The following is a 15,574-nucleotide window of genomic DNA, read 5'->3' as shown; positions in this document are numbered from 1 at the left end:
TCCTCCTTTGTAATGAAATAAACTGTTTTGTCTTTTTTTTTTTTTTTTTTTTTTTTAGCTCATATAAGATAGTGTACTATAGAGATGCCTTTTTCCTTTTCCTTTTAATTACATTTTAACCATGTCCTGGGTTCAGAGTACAAGTAAACCATACCCTAAAAACGATACAGAGGTTAACATGACAAATACTTAAATGGCTGCTCTATGCCCAACATTTTTAAGGTTGCTGGGGACGGATAGAGCTAATAAATAAGGCCGCCGGGTGTCTATTCTCATGGATTGTCAAATACACCCTTAAGAAACTTGTGATAGGGTGGGAAAACAGGCTGTAAATAACTAGTTTAATAAAGCTGTATATTAAATGTTTGTTTTCTCTGCTACCTTATATTTATTTACTCATTTGATCCTCACAACAATTCTACAGATATGGCCACAGTTCATCGAATCTCCGATGCCTATAAGGCATCATTTTAATGTAAATTATAAAATGCACCCCAGTCAGATACTGCTGAGATGAGAAAATGTGAAAAAAAAAATGTTAAGTTCAGCAAAGTCTGGTATTATTACCTCCATTTTACAGATGAGGAAACAGGCCCAGGGAAGGTAAGTGATTTGCTTGAGAATACAAAATTGGTCGGTAGTGGAGTCAGGATTTGAACCAGGAAATTTGGCTCTCAAATCTGTGTTCTTACTCATTGCCTCACAGGAAGTAGGGATACATGAATTGTAGGCCAAGTACTGTGGGACCACAGATTAATCAGTTGGTGATAAAATGAAAGATTCAGAGGGGGTGGCTGGATTTGGACTCATGCGTGAGATTTTTCTAAGGAGAGGAGGGAAGTAAGGTAATGAGGATTTGAAAGTTCCTATAGAGTATAAGTGGGCACACTTTCGCTCTCCTCCGCTCTCCCCGGGCCTCTTTACCTCCAAAATACCAGATTATTCACCTTACTTACCAGAAATTATCCATTGCGTCCCAGTACCAAGGTCCTTTGGGATGCCCCATTTTTCATAGTGACCTCTTCTATACATACCTAAAACTTATCATTAGGGCAACGGAGGTGATTCTTTACATCAGCAAGGCTAGTGGGAGTTAGTCTGATTGCCTCTCTGCTCAAGATGAAACCTGAAGATATGTGGTTCTATAGAGTTTGATTATTTTACTACTCCATTTTCACTGCTACTCCATGCCAACAACATTTTATCACTTTTTTTAATTCCTACCTTCAACTTGTCACAGAATAACTTGTAACTGGTTACTAAAGATAAGTGAAATCCGGTATAAATAACATAGTTTATTATAACAGGGATGTTTGTGGGTGCAGTACTATCTACGAGAATATAATGAAATAAGCACAATACATCATGGTTAGTTAACACAGTCTATCTTACTGCTTTGGTTCTGTGTATCTATTCTTTATATGTGCCTTGCTTTTGGGAAAACTTTAAAACTTCCAGGTTACTACATGTGTTTAACGAAAGAATTCCTTTACAAAATTTTGGAAGCACTCATAATAGTAATAATAGCTAATATTCATTAACCATTTCCTATGAGCCTGGCACCATACTAATGATGTGATGTGTGGTGATTAACATAACAAAATTTTTTTAAAAAGTACTTTTAATGTATTAATGCATTTATTAAGTACTATCATATTTCCCTCATTTTGTAAATAAGGGAAGTGGGGCCAGAATCTGAAACCAGGCAGCTAGCCTCCAGAGCCCACACTCTTACCTGTTAGGTTTCTATAGTGCGTGTGACCATATGTTTACAGTGTTTCTCCTAATAGGCTAGTTGTTCACTTAAAAAACTGGGGAACACTGTCTCTGCTAGAAGATGATGTGAGATATAGGAAGAAGCATAGTTTTAATTCTTTGTGTTTGTCCAGTGGTGACATCTTGTGGAGATAGCTTAATTATCCTTTATCACTGTGAATTTTTATACTTTGTCAAACTAGCACTACTCCCGATTTGCAGGTTTTTAAATGGTGCCATATTGTGTGCCTTCCAGAATTTTAATGACAGCTGTATACCCTGGCCTTAAAAGGCTCTGGAAGTATTTTAAGTATGTGATTCTAATTATCTAATTTGGGTGGGGATCAAGTAATAATGCTTATAATGTTGTTATCCCTTGCTCACCCTCCCCAACCCTTTATTTTCTTGTAAAGTATTTTAATCACCTACAGATCCAGATTTTATTAAACTTTGACTAAAATGTGATATGTCCATAATAGTGATTATGCTATCTATTAAATATACCAACAGAACTTAGGAAATTTTAGGATTCCCTTTTAAAGTTTAGTGTGGTTCTTCTGAATTAGGTGGATACTTAATAAAACTTAGGTCAAGTTAGTCATAGAGAATTGATGAACCAGTGATAACCTTTCCAGCACCCCCCACTATTTGGAACACCTCCAAGAATTAGGAAATAAATAAAAGTGTCCTCTAAATAATAATGCATAGGTAGAGCTCATCTACTTTACTTTTAGAAAGCATTTCGGCCCCTTGCCACATCTCAAATGCATTATTTAGTGGCAGTGAAACTAGCCGGCTTAGCCAGCTGCCTGCCAAGAGTACGTGACTGCAGTAGGGACCGGCTGCTGGTGGTGGCCTGGTGTGAATACGTAGTGATGGCAGTGTGGCAAGAGGAAAGAGATACAGCTGAACCCACTTACTCCTGGAACAGATTGATCTATATACTTTAATTTTAAAAGTAAGTTGAAACCAATATCCATCTTTTTTTTTAAAAAAAGAATTATGATAATCAGAAATTAAAATATAAGACATTTGGAGAGACATTCTGTCAGAAGTGATTTGCAGTATTTTTGGTGTGTAAAGATGAGATTTTAGGTTATCTTGAGCTATTTGCTTATATAAGATGCTTCTACTTTGGGAAAATGAATTAAATGAATTAATGTTCCCTAATTTCAAAGACCCCGGTTGGGACAAAGTATAAATTACAATTTTGTCATTTTAATCTATCCATGTGTATATACTTTGCTTTTGTTTTAATCAGCTATGAGTCAGTGTTTAAGAAAACAGGTTCTGGAGTCAGATCTATTTGAACCTCACTTGTGTATTTTGTTAGTTATGTGGCTGTGAACAAAATACCTCTCGAGCCTTAGTCTACTCATATATTCAGAAATAGTTACTGAGCAACTGCTGTGCTTGGTGCACTATTTTAGGAGTTAGGGATACATCAGTGAACTTCATAGAGTGTTAAAAAAAAATCCTGGTCCTCATGGAACTTCCATTCTAGCTGGGAGAGACAATAGGAGAACACTACTAGCATCTATATTCTAGAGGTATTTTTTAAGGTTAAAGTAAGGCAGTGCATATAAAGTTTTCTATCTGTAGTGTGCAATAAATTTGGGCATCTTTTTAGTGTTTGATTCTTCTCGTGACCAGTTTTGTTTAAAGTGAAGTTTGTTGAGGATATTTATCTCAGAAATTGATAACTAGTAATTTTTCATTGGTGATGTTGAATACATTAAGTTTCTCTAATACTGTTGAGAGGAATAGAGGAATGGAATGAAAATCATCGGTCTATGTTCTTTGCTTTCCTTTCTACCAGCCACCAAAAAAGACATCTAAAAGAGAAAAACCTAAACAGAAAGCTACTTCTAAAAGTAAGAAAACTGTAAAAAGTGCTAACGTTAAGAAGGCAGATAGCAGCACCACCAAGAAGAATCAAAACAGTTCCAAAAAAGGTATGTTAGAAATGACGCATTTGCAGCAACTCTACAGGTAGAACTCTAACAGTTTTGAAGTGTGTGTGGAAAATAGATAAACTGCAAAAAAAATTGGCTGGGGGGAAGTGGTATACCAGTTTTTTTCATAGTTGTAATTTTTCAAAATTGACAAAAATGTCAGTGTATGTTATGTACCTAATTTATAGAGTGGTGATACCCCCTTGAGAATCTAATGAATGCTTATCTTTTAGAAAGTGAATCTGAGGATAGTTCAGATGATGAACCTTTAATTAAAAAATTAAAGAAACCTCCTACAGATGAAGAATTAAAGGAAACCGTGAAGAAATTACTGGCCAGTGCCAACTTGGAGGAAGTCACGATGAAGCAGATTTGCAAGGAGGTAATTGGACAAATAACTTGGATCATTTTGCTTTTATTTGAAAAATTCTTCCACTCAGACCTCAGTTCAAAGCAAGATTCTTACGTGCATGCATTCACTGAATAAATGTCTGCTGAACTGTTAAATGCCAGGCATTCTTACAGGAGCTGGGATGCTGCATTAAATAAATCAAAGTCTCGGGGCGCCTGGGTGGCTCAGATGGTTAAGCGTCTGCCTTCGGCTCAGGTCATGATCGCAGGGTCCTGGGATCGAGCCCCACATCGGGCTCCCTGCTCGGCGGGAAGCCTGCTTCTCCCTCTCCCTCTGCCTCTCTCCCTGCTCCTGCTTTCTCTTCTCTCTGTATCTCTGTGTCTCAAATGAATAAATAAAAGCCTTTAAAAAATGAAATAAAAAAATAAAATCATGAAAAAAAAAATAAATAAATCAAAGTCTCTGCCCTATTGAAATTACTCCATAAATAACAGTAGGACGTGTACAGTGAATAAAGTTAAAGTGATACATTCCAAACTGCAGAGAAAACTTATTTTTTCCTGATCTGGAAACTTTTTATTGATGCATCCTTAGATTGTTAGTTTAAAAGAAAAAAAAATCTCGGGGCGTCTAGCTGGCTCAGTTGGAGGAGCCTGTGACTTTTGATCCTTGCGGTCATGAGTTCGAGCCCCCACATTGGGTGTAGAGATTAAGATTACTTACGTAGATCAGTATTTTAAAAAACAGAATCTCATGGACCACCCTTATTTTCAGCATTACTTTTTTTTGTTGTTGTTGTTAAGATTTTTATTTATTTGACAGAGACACAGAGAGAGAGGGAACACAAGCACCTTAAGAAGGTGGTATAGATCAGGTTTTTAGCTTGGACTTCTGTGAAGTTTTTCTGACACTCGGAAAGTAAAATGACCTAGTCTTGAATAGAAGTCCACAAAGATTCCATACCCTAGATCAAAATTGGGAGATTTACAATCTAGTTTCTCCTGGTAAAACCAAATTAAAATTTCAAATGTACTAAAGGTGAAATATTCTATACTTTTTTAAGACCTTGATTATTGTTTTATTTATTCATTCAGCATTCACTGAGCCTCTACTGTGTACCAGGCACTCATAGGTTTGGGGGTAAAGTTGGGGAATCCGTTACTTGGCTGTTGGGGGCTTACTGTGAGGTGAGATAGGAGGAGACGGCTGTTGCTGTGAGTTGGGGACAGTTGGTGGGGGCTGGGCTGGAAGAGTGCAGAAGGTGCCACACCACCACAGAAGGAGCTGCACCTGCTTGGGCCAGGGAGGCGGGGGGAGAGCCTAGAGCATCAGCTGTGCCATACAGGTGAGCAACGTGGACACCTGTGAGTAAAAGAGAACAGTGACCACAGGAATAATAGTTTAATTTGACTGAAGACTAGAGTTGGAAGGAAGTCTTCACAGGAGTTAGGGAAGAAAAGGAGAAGTTCTGTAGAACTCCTGTATGCCTCGTGACGGAGTTGAGTGTTTTCCCTGAAACTAATGGGAGAATGGAGAGGCTCAATGGCGTATTGGGAGCCGATCGGCACAGGCCTGACACAATCCGATTTTTAAGAGTCTTCCCAGACACATCGAGACGGACAGAAAAAGAATGGGATGAGAGGCAAGAAACCAAAGTCTGTCCTAATCAAAGTTACATGGTTGCCATAATCCACGTCAGAAATCAAGAGAGCCTCGTCAGAGCTTGCTCAGCTGTGGGCATTAGGGCACGCCTGCCTTAACCATCTAGGGAGCAGAGCAAAGGGGACACTGAGAAGAAGACTTTTGTTCTAGACATTATGAGATGAGGTGCTGGGAACATTCAGGTGAGAGAAAGTTACCATTGTGATTCTTCCAAGGTAGGAGAGAGAGTCAGACTGGGCTACTGCTGGGAGTTAAATCCAGAAGCTTAGATAAGGTGGCCCAGGCAAGAAGACAGAGGAAAACAAAGGGCAGACAGTCCTGGAGACCATTCACCTCAGAGTTGAGAAGTGATTTCTACAAAATATAAAAAATTGTACAGAGAGAGGTGCTATCAAAGCCAAGAGAGAGAGGAGACAGTTTCCAGAAGGGGAAGGGCAGTGCCAGTTAAGAAAAGGTCATGCCCTTCCACTGGACAGTGGTCCAGGGCTATGGAAAACAGCTCACGGGTGGAAAAATAGAAATGCCCTGTAAACATGAAAACACACTTTCCGTACTTGAAGATAAAAGTTGAAATATTTTTGCTTATTAGCTTGACAAAATCTTTATAAAGATTAACAGTTTCCATGCTTGGCAGGGGTATAGGGAGACATACTCATGCTTAAAGTTGTAACAGCTTTGCAGGACAATTAAGCAGTATCTTAAATTTAAATTGCAAATGCCCTTTAACCTAGCAATTCCATTTCTAGGTCTCTGTGCTAAAGACATAGTCACATCTGCACAAAATGATTACAATAATGTTCAGCATGTCTGTTAATATTGAAAAATCAGAACCTAACTGGCCATCGATAGGGAAATGTTTAAACTGGTACATCTGTATTTTTGGAATTTTATGTAGCAGTTCAGAAGAACATGGAGAAGCCTTCCAGGTATTGTCAACTTTACAAAACATATAGAATATTACCCCATCTATGTAAATACAGAAAAACAATATTGCCATTGATACATTTATGTGTTTGTGTAAAAACTCGTTTTTTAAAGCTCTGGAAGAACACATAGCGAACTGATAACTGGTTTCGTCTGAGGGGAGGGGCAAGGGCAGAGTGGAGTGGAGAGAAAGTTCTGTGCCTTTGACTTTTGTGAATACACTTAAGTAATTTTTTTTTTTTAAGATTTATTTGAGAGAGAGAGTGAGAGATAGAGAGCACGAGAGGGAAGAGGGTCAGAGGGAGAAGCAGACCCCCTGCTGAGCAGGGAGCCCGATGCAGGACTCGATCCTGGGACTCCAGGATCATGACCTGAGCCAAAGGCAGTCGCTTAACCAACTCAGCCACCCAGGCGCCCTACACTTATGTAATTTTTCGAGGGGATGATTAACATGGAGAGGTCAGGTGAGAAGGACTTGAGGGGGTTTTTTGGACTCAGCAAGTAGGAGATAATTTTGAGCAATTTCGAGGATGGTAAATGCAAGGGGTTATTCACCCTTGGATTGAGAATGAATGACTAGTGAGGAAAGTGAATAAATTAAAGCTTCTGTTTTAAGCAGCTTGCTTTAGAAAGGAAATAGTAGCTAAATGGGGGGTTGGGATACAAGCTGATAAAAGATTTTTAAGCAGATTAGGGGAAGAAAGCACATGCATATGTTAGGCTTGGAGACAGTGCTGGGACGGCAGGGGAGAGTTACGGAAAGGGTTCCCGCAGAGGTAAAGGACATGGGGAATATTGATAGATCCAGATACCAATAAGCTCGAGGGGAAGAGGTATGTCAGAAAGTGGAAGGAAGGCGTAATAGTGGCTTCTTGGCCAAGAGCAAAAAACAAGGAAGGGGTGAAAATGCCATTGACGGGAATGATGGCATGACAGAGGACTTGATGGGATATTTGGAGGGATTGCCGGAGAGGCTCTGGCAGTGGATACCATGAATTTGAAATGGGACCAGTCTTTTATTTTTTATTTTTTTAAAGATTTTACTGATTTGAGAGAGAAAGGGGTGAGGGGCAGAGAGAGAAGCAGAATCCCCGCTGAATAGGGAGCCTGACTTAGGGTCCCTGAGCTGCCTGAGCTGAAGGCAGACGCTTAGCTGACTGAGCCACCCACACACCCCGGGACCAGTCCTTTAAAAGTAGTATAGAAAAGTTGGTAGTTAGACCAGTTCAAGGTTAGAGTTTTGCAGAGAAAGAACAAGGGCGAACAACTGGAGTGATGTAAATGATTGACTCTATTCGCAGGAACTGGCAGACTGCAGCCTGTGGGCCAAATCTATCTTCCCATCTGTTTTTGTAAATAGTTTAATGTTGACAACCACATCCTTTCATTCCAGCGTTGTCTGGCAGCTTTCACACTCCAGTGACGTAGTTGAGTGGTTCTGACAGAAACTGTGTTCCTGGAAAAGCTGAAACCATTTACTCTCTGGCCCTTTACTGAAAAGGTTTGCTTACTTTCACTGCCCCTCAGGAGTGAAGCCCGCGCGGGTGCGCATGGAGTCAGCCCAGGAGTCCTCGTGAAGTCAGCCAGCGGGGAGCCAGTTGACAGAAGAGAAGGACATTTAGAAAAGCTTAGGAGTAGAGGACTCCTGAGACCACCTGGATCTCGGGGGGTTCACTTAGGGGAGGGGACGGAGTGGTGGAGTGGAGGCTGAAGCTCATCAGAGTTCAAGTTGAGGAGCGTCAGGAGTGTTGGAGGACGTAACGAGGAAGCGGAAGGAAGCCTGTAGGCGACATCTGACAGGTCCCCTGCCGACATAAAGAGCTCGGTCCCCTTACGGAAGGGCGCTGTGTAGCTGTTCACCTGGCCCGCATCTGTTACCGCAGCGGTATTCCCAGTGGCTGGTACAGCGGCGAGAATGTCCGCACACTAGGTTACCGTCTGCTCATTGCAGTTGAGTCTGCTGAGCGGGAACCCTTGCGCGGACGTGCAGCTGTGTGTACACGGCATCCATTTCTTCTTTATGCAGAGGTGGAAAGAATATCACTGGATTTCTAAATCTACTTTTAATCTTGTTCCTTTTCACTATAGGTATATGAAAATTATCCTGCTTATGATTTAACTGAAAGAAAAGATTTCATAAAAACAACTGTTAAAGAGGTAAATATGTCCACCTTTTCTAATTTTGGTCATTTTGAACATCTAAGACAAAGGAATGATGTCTATCAAATATTGCATACGTTTCAAAATACTCATGTCACCAAATATATCACGTTTGACCCTCAACTTTTCTCAAAATAGATGGGGAAAATATTTTTCCTTCCCATTGTAAAGCTTAGAAGTACAGTGTGAACAGTAGTGACGAGACGAACGGACCGCAGCGGACCTCAGGCCTGCAAGGTCCACAGGCAGCTGGGTGCGTCCCGGCCACTCTCATAGCGAGCACAGTCGCTGTGCACCAGAGCAGATCAACAGTAGCTAGAGTTTGCTATTGGTCCCAACAGATTTCCCAAGGTTGCAGTGGTAAAAAACAATATAAAAAGTGGGGGGGAGGTTATGGTTTTTGTGTTCCTAACGTATCTTCAGTATAGGAAAATGATGTTTCTCTTGTTGCAGCTGATTTCTTGAGGCAGAGGAGACATGACTTGTCCCGTGGATGTAAAGATCTGATTTATACCATTATACCAGCAAAGAGAATGTATTTCCTTTTCTAAATCCCTGCAAGCATTGTATTGGTAGAACTTATTGCTGATCTTTTTATCTTAAGTAAATTTGAGTTTGTTGTTTTAAATTGCATTTCTATGCAGTTTTTAGTTTAAAATTTTGCATGGCAGTAACTGTTCCTTGCTTTTATAGTTGTATTTTGTACATTTTGGATTTCTTTATATGAGATCATAGATTCTCAAACTGTCGTAGTTTTTAGCGCGCTTAGTATTCACTTGTTTCGGAAAGAACTTTTAATCAAGTAGAACAAACTATTACTGACATTTATACATGCAGAGACTAAGGCAGTATTTAGTACACGAAATATTTTGAATACACATCTGTCAGTGGCAGTGTGTTCATCATATTAAAAATATACAGGCTTCAGCTATTGAGATTAAATTGGAAATTTTCTGCATGTGTATATATGTCAAATTGTCAGCATGACAAAAGTGACAGATGTTATTTTTGTATTTTTAAAAACAAATTTGTTGTATATAAAGTTTTTTTATTTCTTTTGTGCAGATCAATTTTTAAACTCTAGGTAGGTATCTTTACAGTTAAACTATGAAATGTCAGTGTTCAGCCAGATGGTATGACGGAGCAGTGAAAGTAAGAATTCAGTGGAGAAAACACTGAAGGAACAGATCGTTCTCTGCTTTGCCTCAGAAGTGTCATCAATTTGTAGTTTTAGTGTTAACTCTGCAAGTGTCTGTAGATACATTTTATATTAGGGATCAACCAAATCAGTACATCAGAACTTCAAAATTTGGGGACAGGGTGGGATTGAGTACAAGCACATTTGGCTTATAATAAGTGAACTGATTTTTATTAACTGCTTTTGCCCATATAAAATGCTGATATTTACAGGAAACCGGGCCACCTTTATAATTATGATAAATGTATGGAGTACAGTGCTAGAAGATAATGTGTCTGACAAAGTATTTCTCAAAAGTGATAAAAGACTTATTTTTAACATTAAAGAAGTTTAATGTACTTGTGGAATCAGGGCTTTTGGGTTTTAAATTTTGGCCAATCAGGATTCTAGGTGATCAAACAGATCACTCCTGAATGAGACTATTTTTCTCTCTTAAGTTGTCTTAATCAGTTTATTGAATAATCTCTGAATTTTAAAATAAAACAATGCTACTTACGAGAGAATTAGGCCTTTGATAAACCAGTTGAGTGTTTAAAATAAAAATCCATCCATAGAAATACATAAAAATGGTATGTGTTGACTGTTTAAAAAACCTAACAGGTTTGACTTGTTTGATAAATACAAATGAATGGAGTAAACAACTAAATGAGACCTAAGAATTGGCCTTTGATTTTAAATATTTAATTTGTTCCTATAAACCTTGTCAATAAAAATAATAAATCCATGCTCTTGTCTCTTGCATTAATGTCTTACGGTTCCTGTAGCAACCCCCCCCCCCCCAGCTGTGGATTTCAGAACAGGGGTTTTTTAGGTGGATTTAGCCCCACGACCCATTTATTTTGGAGTGCCATTCAGTGATAACGGACCACGTTCACATTGTATGGAGAGGTCACGAAGGAAAACTGGGAAGTGATCTCATAGAAGGTGGGTGATTATGGTTAACAATTGTTTATGATCATTTACTTGAAAGGGGGTGAGCAAAATCTACAGAAGGTTTGGAGGAGAGGGGACTGCTGGTGGGTGCTTGCAAGTTCGTGGGTAAGGTGTAGCTAATACGAGTGCGCTCATCACTACAGTGCACAGTGTATTTGAAAAACAAGTCTAGTTTTTATTAAGCAGTTTTACACAACCAGCTTGTTCACAATCTGCAGTTAAAACACTGTATTCACTGCTATTCAATTACAGAATCTTCAAACAGTGAAAAACAAACTCAAGAAAAGTACCGTGGTTCCTTAACGAACAAAAAGTCAAATGAGTCACTTGAGACAGGAAATTTTTTACGTACATACTTGCTGTACTGTACTTGAGCTAACTAGGTTTTTCCGCAGTTTGCTTCTAAGCACAGTACAAGTTTAAGTGCCCAGAAACTAAACAATCATGAGCCATTTCAAACTTAAAATATTTTGCGTTTATCACTGAACACATGCTATTCTTTAAACATTTTAAAACATAGCATTTTAAAGCAGAATACTTCCCAATCAGTACCAATGAGTCTCATCAGATAATCTAAATATCAACATTTTCCTGGGTTAACCCAACTTTGAAACCAATTTACGGCTGTTGCCTTTTCTGTGTATCATACTTTGATGGGGAGGGAATGTGTCTAAATTCTGTCTAAAGTTTGCATAAAATACTATTTCTACTTAGAAGATGACTTTAAATTTTAAAAATACCTAATATTTTGCAACGTGTCTTTAAAGTCATTTTGAGTCCCTTTTTGAAGCAGACTAATATAATTGAAAGAACTGTTCACACTTTTTAAAACAAAAGCACTTAAGTTACCATCCACTTTTCTAACTTCTTGGCAAGATAAGCATCCTGAAGACCCTGAAACCAGTGTTTATTTTAATTGAATTATTTTGTCATGAGTGAAAAAAGGAAAAAGTATCTGCCATGTTCTCAGGCTTTTAAGATATGGCTTTAAATGAGTAATATTTACCAGGATATCCCATTTTTCTGCAGTTTTCCAGTGGACCTGCCTATGGAATACTGAAAACATAATGCTGTAAAAAATACTCCTAAAGTCTGAATCTGTTATTTTAAAAAGCAGTAGAGGGAGTTTCTTACTAAAGTATTCTGACAAGAAAGATCTTTTTGCTAGTGGGTGCCAAAATTAAGGCTCTTTAAAGTGTGCCATCCACCCAAACTTGGCTCTTAGAAAAATAGCCATATTCTAAATGGTCTAAAGTATGAAGACTAGACTATCTCTACCCCATTCTTAATGACAGAATACCTATGCTGTTTAAGGAATTGAAAATGTTGTTTTGCCAATGAGTGCACAAATCTAAAATGTATCACAAAAGATACCTGAATTTAAATTTTTGAATAACCCAATGGAAAGAAATATGTACAATATAAAATAGTCTAGAAGTTTCATTTACTTTTAACTGAAGTTTGTGCTGTATCCGAAATGGACAGATTCTTATCTAAATTTTAAGTAAAAGTTCAATATTGGAGCTATAGAAAAGTCTTAAGGCTCACTGGCAAAGATACTGATAAACTGTCACAGAAGAAAAATACATGGCTTTATCTGGTTTTTTAGCAATTGCTGCTTGGTTTCTCAATGTTTGAAAACTGATGAGCCCAACAAAATATCAAATTTAAAGGGAGTCTCCAACCATGGAAGAAATCCAATCCAAAATCTTAATTTAAGGTTCTGTTCTGCCTTATTCTGAAATACAGAGGACTTAGCCCTAATCAGCCTGTGGAAAAAGCAATTAAATATAAGTGCTTCAAACGGATTCTTGGGGCTAAGAATGCTCTCAGAGAAGGTTTTTTTGTTTGGTTTTATGAAAGTGAGGTTTAACATGTGTTTCAAACTTTACCATTTGGGACACAGAAGAAAGCTGGGTCCAGACAAATTCTACTCAAAATGCTGCGATCTTGCTTGCTTCTCGAACACCACTCAAATATGCCCCTGTAACAGTTTGTGGAAAATGCCTGTTTGTTGCCTGTAAGAGATAATTGCACAATTTGAGTTCATGTCTAAGGAACTCAGATGATAATCAACAGAATACAAGCATAAACTTTCTTTGATCCTCAAAGACGGAGGGCACTTTGTGCTCCTATGAACACTACTCCCCCATCACTGCCCCTGAACTTCTTTGGTTATCCCACCATACCGCACCAGATCATTCCACAACTTACTCTGCAGTCCTGTGAAGTACTGTGTGCTGATCCTTAAGCTATGACCTCTCTATACCACGTACTGGAACTAATAATGAATAAGGCACAGTCCCTGCCCCACCCCCATCAGACAAATAATCTCACTGTTAGAATCAGTGATGAGGGAGGCACCGAACATGAACCAATCCACCCACAGTGGGAGTTGCGCTAGATGGCTGGAACAGAAGGACAGAGGGGAGTTGCTTCCAGGAGGCTGTAGCTGGAAGAGAACCAGCAAGCCAGGACAGGAAGAAAAGAATCCTGATCTATGCCTTCGGGGGTGGGAGCAATGACCAGGTCTGGGATGTAGCTGTGGGGAAGAGCCGCTGACATGGTGGTTAAGCAGACCTCAGAAGATGGGGAAGGATGTGAAACAGGAAGCTCCGTGTGAACCAAGCTATGTGCCACATCACCTAGATCGATGGCTGGGATGGAGAGAAGACGTCCGGCGCCAAAGAATTCAATAAATGGAGGCATCATGATCAGGAGGCAAGGATGCAAGTACTAGCAGGGAAAGAGGGGCAGAAACCTCACAGAAATGGGTTTAAACTTTTTCTCTGTGAGGTAACTATCACACGAGCCTAAAAGAGCTTCTGGAAGCAGCTGATAGTTGCTGCCCGGCATGCAGTCATGCTCTGTTCCCACGGAGCTGGCTCTCTGCAGGCCAAGGACGAATCTAAGCCAGCTTATTTTAAATGACCTTTTGTAATCCTCCAAAAGTCAGGAAGAGAAAAGGTAACACCAACTCCCATTTTCAGTGACACTAGAAGACAAGTGTGGTCCCTGAGCTAACATACAAAGTATGAAAACAGACGAAAGAGTGCTGACAATTTCCTTCACTCTGCTACATTTGGGAAGGGGAGTGGGGTGGGGGGACCAAAAGCAACCAATTCACCCCCAAAGCATCATTTAAAAATCTCAGCCACTGGGGGCATCAAGAACCCCAGAGGCAGAGGTCGGGCATGAGTGAAAACAGGACTGAAGGCTACGGAGAGCAATCTGGTCCCTCACCAGGTTCCCCGCTCCCACTGCCACCACCCACCCAGAGATCTGAGGAGGCAAGGGTGAGGCACCCAACAATACGGGGATTAAGGCAAAGCTTCCGGCTCCCAGAATGTCAGGAGCTGCCACCAAACAAATTACATGTTCCCAGAGGAAAGAGCTACAGAGCTACAGATACACAGACGTTTGGGGATCCGACCACCCACTGGCAAGCTTGCAGGAGCTTTCAGCAGGCTTTTATAAGAACGCCTTGCTCAAATCTAAGACGGTCAAGGATGGGATATTTGGACATGTGGGAGGCAGAGGCTAAAGGAAACAAAACAAAAACTCAGGAGTCATGAAGCAAGAAAAGGATGCTACAAGAATAATCCGAGGCCAAGAACATGCTCATAAAAGAGCCAAAATTTCCAAAGTCAATTCAAGGGTGGGAAGATGAATCTCCCACCACAACAATAGGCTAAGACAGAGGTGAGTAAGAGCAAAGAGAAGCAAATCAGATAACTCAGGAGTTCCAATATATGCAATAGATCTAGAAATAAGGAAAAATGTAGGGAGAAAATGATCAGAAGTGAAAAAAACAAAGACTGAAGGATATGAGCATCTAGATAACAGAAGCAAAAACAGGCACAGAAAAAATTAGTGATCAAAACAGCATAACATTTCTCAACAGAAATAAATCAAGAAAGAAGGCAGGCCACTTCACACCCATTACGATGGCATTAAAAAACCCCAGAAAATCATGGAGCCCCTGCGTGGCTCGGTTGGTTGAATGTCCGACTCTTTGATTTGGGCTCAGGTCATGACCTCAGGGTCGTGAGATTGAACCAAGCATTGGGTTCCCCCGCTCAACAGAGTCGGCTTGAGATTCTCTCTCCCTCTGCCCCCCCCACCCCCACACACACACTTTCTAAAATAGTAATAAATCAATCTTAAAACAATCTCAAGTGTTGGAACCTCTGTGACTGCTGGTGGGAGTGTAAAATGATGCCGCTGCTATAGGAAGCAGTGTAGTGGTTCTTCAAAGAATTAAGCGTAGAATTAATACATGATCCAGCAATGCCTCTTCTGGGTATATACCCCAGAGAACCCAAAGCAGGTTCTTGAAGACACAGGTACACCCATGTTCACAGCAGCATTACTCACAACAGCCAAAAGGTGGAAGCAACTCAAGCGTCCAGGACATGAATGCATATGCGAAATGTCATCTATAGGGCGCTGGGGGGCTCAGTTGGTGAAGTGTCTGCCTTCGGCTCAGGTCACGATCTCAGGGTCCCAGGATGGAGTCCCGCATTGGGCTCCCTGCTCGGCGGGAAGCCTGCTTCTCCCTCTCCCTATCCCTGCTCGTGATCCCTCTCTTGCTCTCTCAAATAAGTAAAATATTTAAAAAAAAGAAATGAGATC

The 15,574-nt window shown here is 40.1% G+C and overlaps 2 protein-coding genes across 5 annotated transcripts in view; one reads left to right on the top strand and one right to left on the bottom strand.

The window, feature by feature from the left end:
* DEK (DEK proto-oncogene) overlaps positions 1-10,730 on the top strand; it is a 33,530-nt gene extending 22,800 nt beyond the window's left edge. The window contains exons 8-11 of the mRNA XM_025890952.2: positions 3,575-3,710; positions 3,944-4,092; positions 8,737-8,805; positions 9,262-10,730. Coding sequence (XP_025746737.1) covers positions 3,575-3,710; positions 3,944-4,092; positions 8,737-8,805; positions 9,262-9,273 — 366 coding nt within the window. The 3' untranslated portion in view covers positions 9,274-10,730. The remainder of the gene's footprint in view (positions 1-3,574; positions 3,711-3,943; positions 4,093-8,736; positions 8,806-9,261) is intronic.
* A 363-nt stretch (positions 10,731-11,093) lies between these two features.
* The window catches only part of KDM1B (lysine demethylase 1B), a 55,265-nt gene continuing 50,784 nt past the window's right edge, over positions 11,094-15,574 (bottom strand). For all 4 annotated transcript variants that reach the window (XM_025890910.2, XM_025890911.2, XM_025890912.2 and 1 more), the window contains one exon: positions 11,094-12,957. In XM_025890910.2, the coding sequence (XP_025746695.1) occupies positions 12,874-12,957 (84 nt within the window). In that variant the 3' untranslated portion in view covers positions 11,094-12,873. The remainder of the gene's footprint in view (positions 12,958-15,574) is intronic.

The sequence above is a fragment of the Callorhinus ursinus genome, unplaced genomic scaffold, assembly GCF_003265705.2.
Source record: "Callorhinus ursinus isolate GAN/ISIS: 27379988/994484 unplaced genomic scaffold, GSC_fseal_2.0 scaffold26, whole genome shotgun sequence".
Classification (NCBI taxonomy): domain Eukaryota; kingdom Metazoa; phylum Chordata; class Mammalia; order Carnivora; family Otariidae; genus Callorhinus; species Callorhinus ursinus.
The sequence above is the reverse complement of the archived record's forward strand: the minus strand, read 5'-3'. Positions and strand labels throughout refer to the sequence as shown.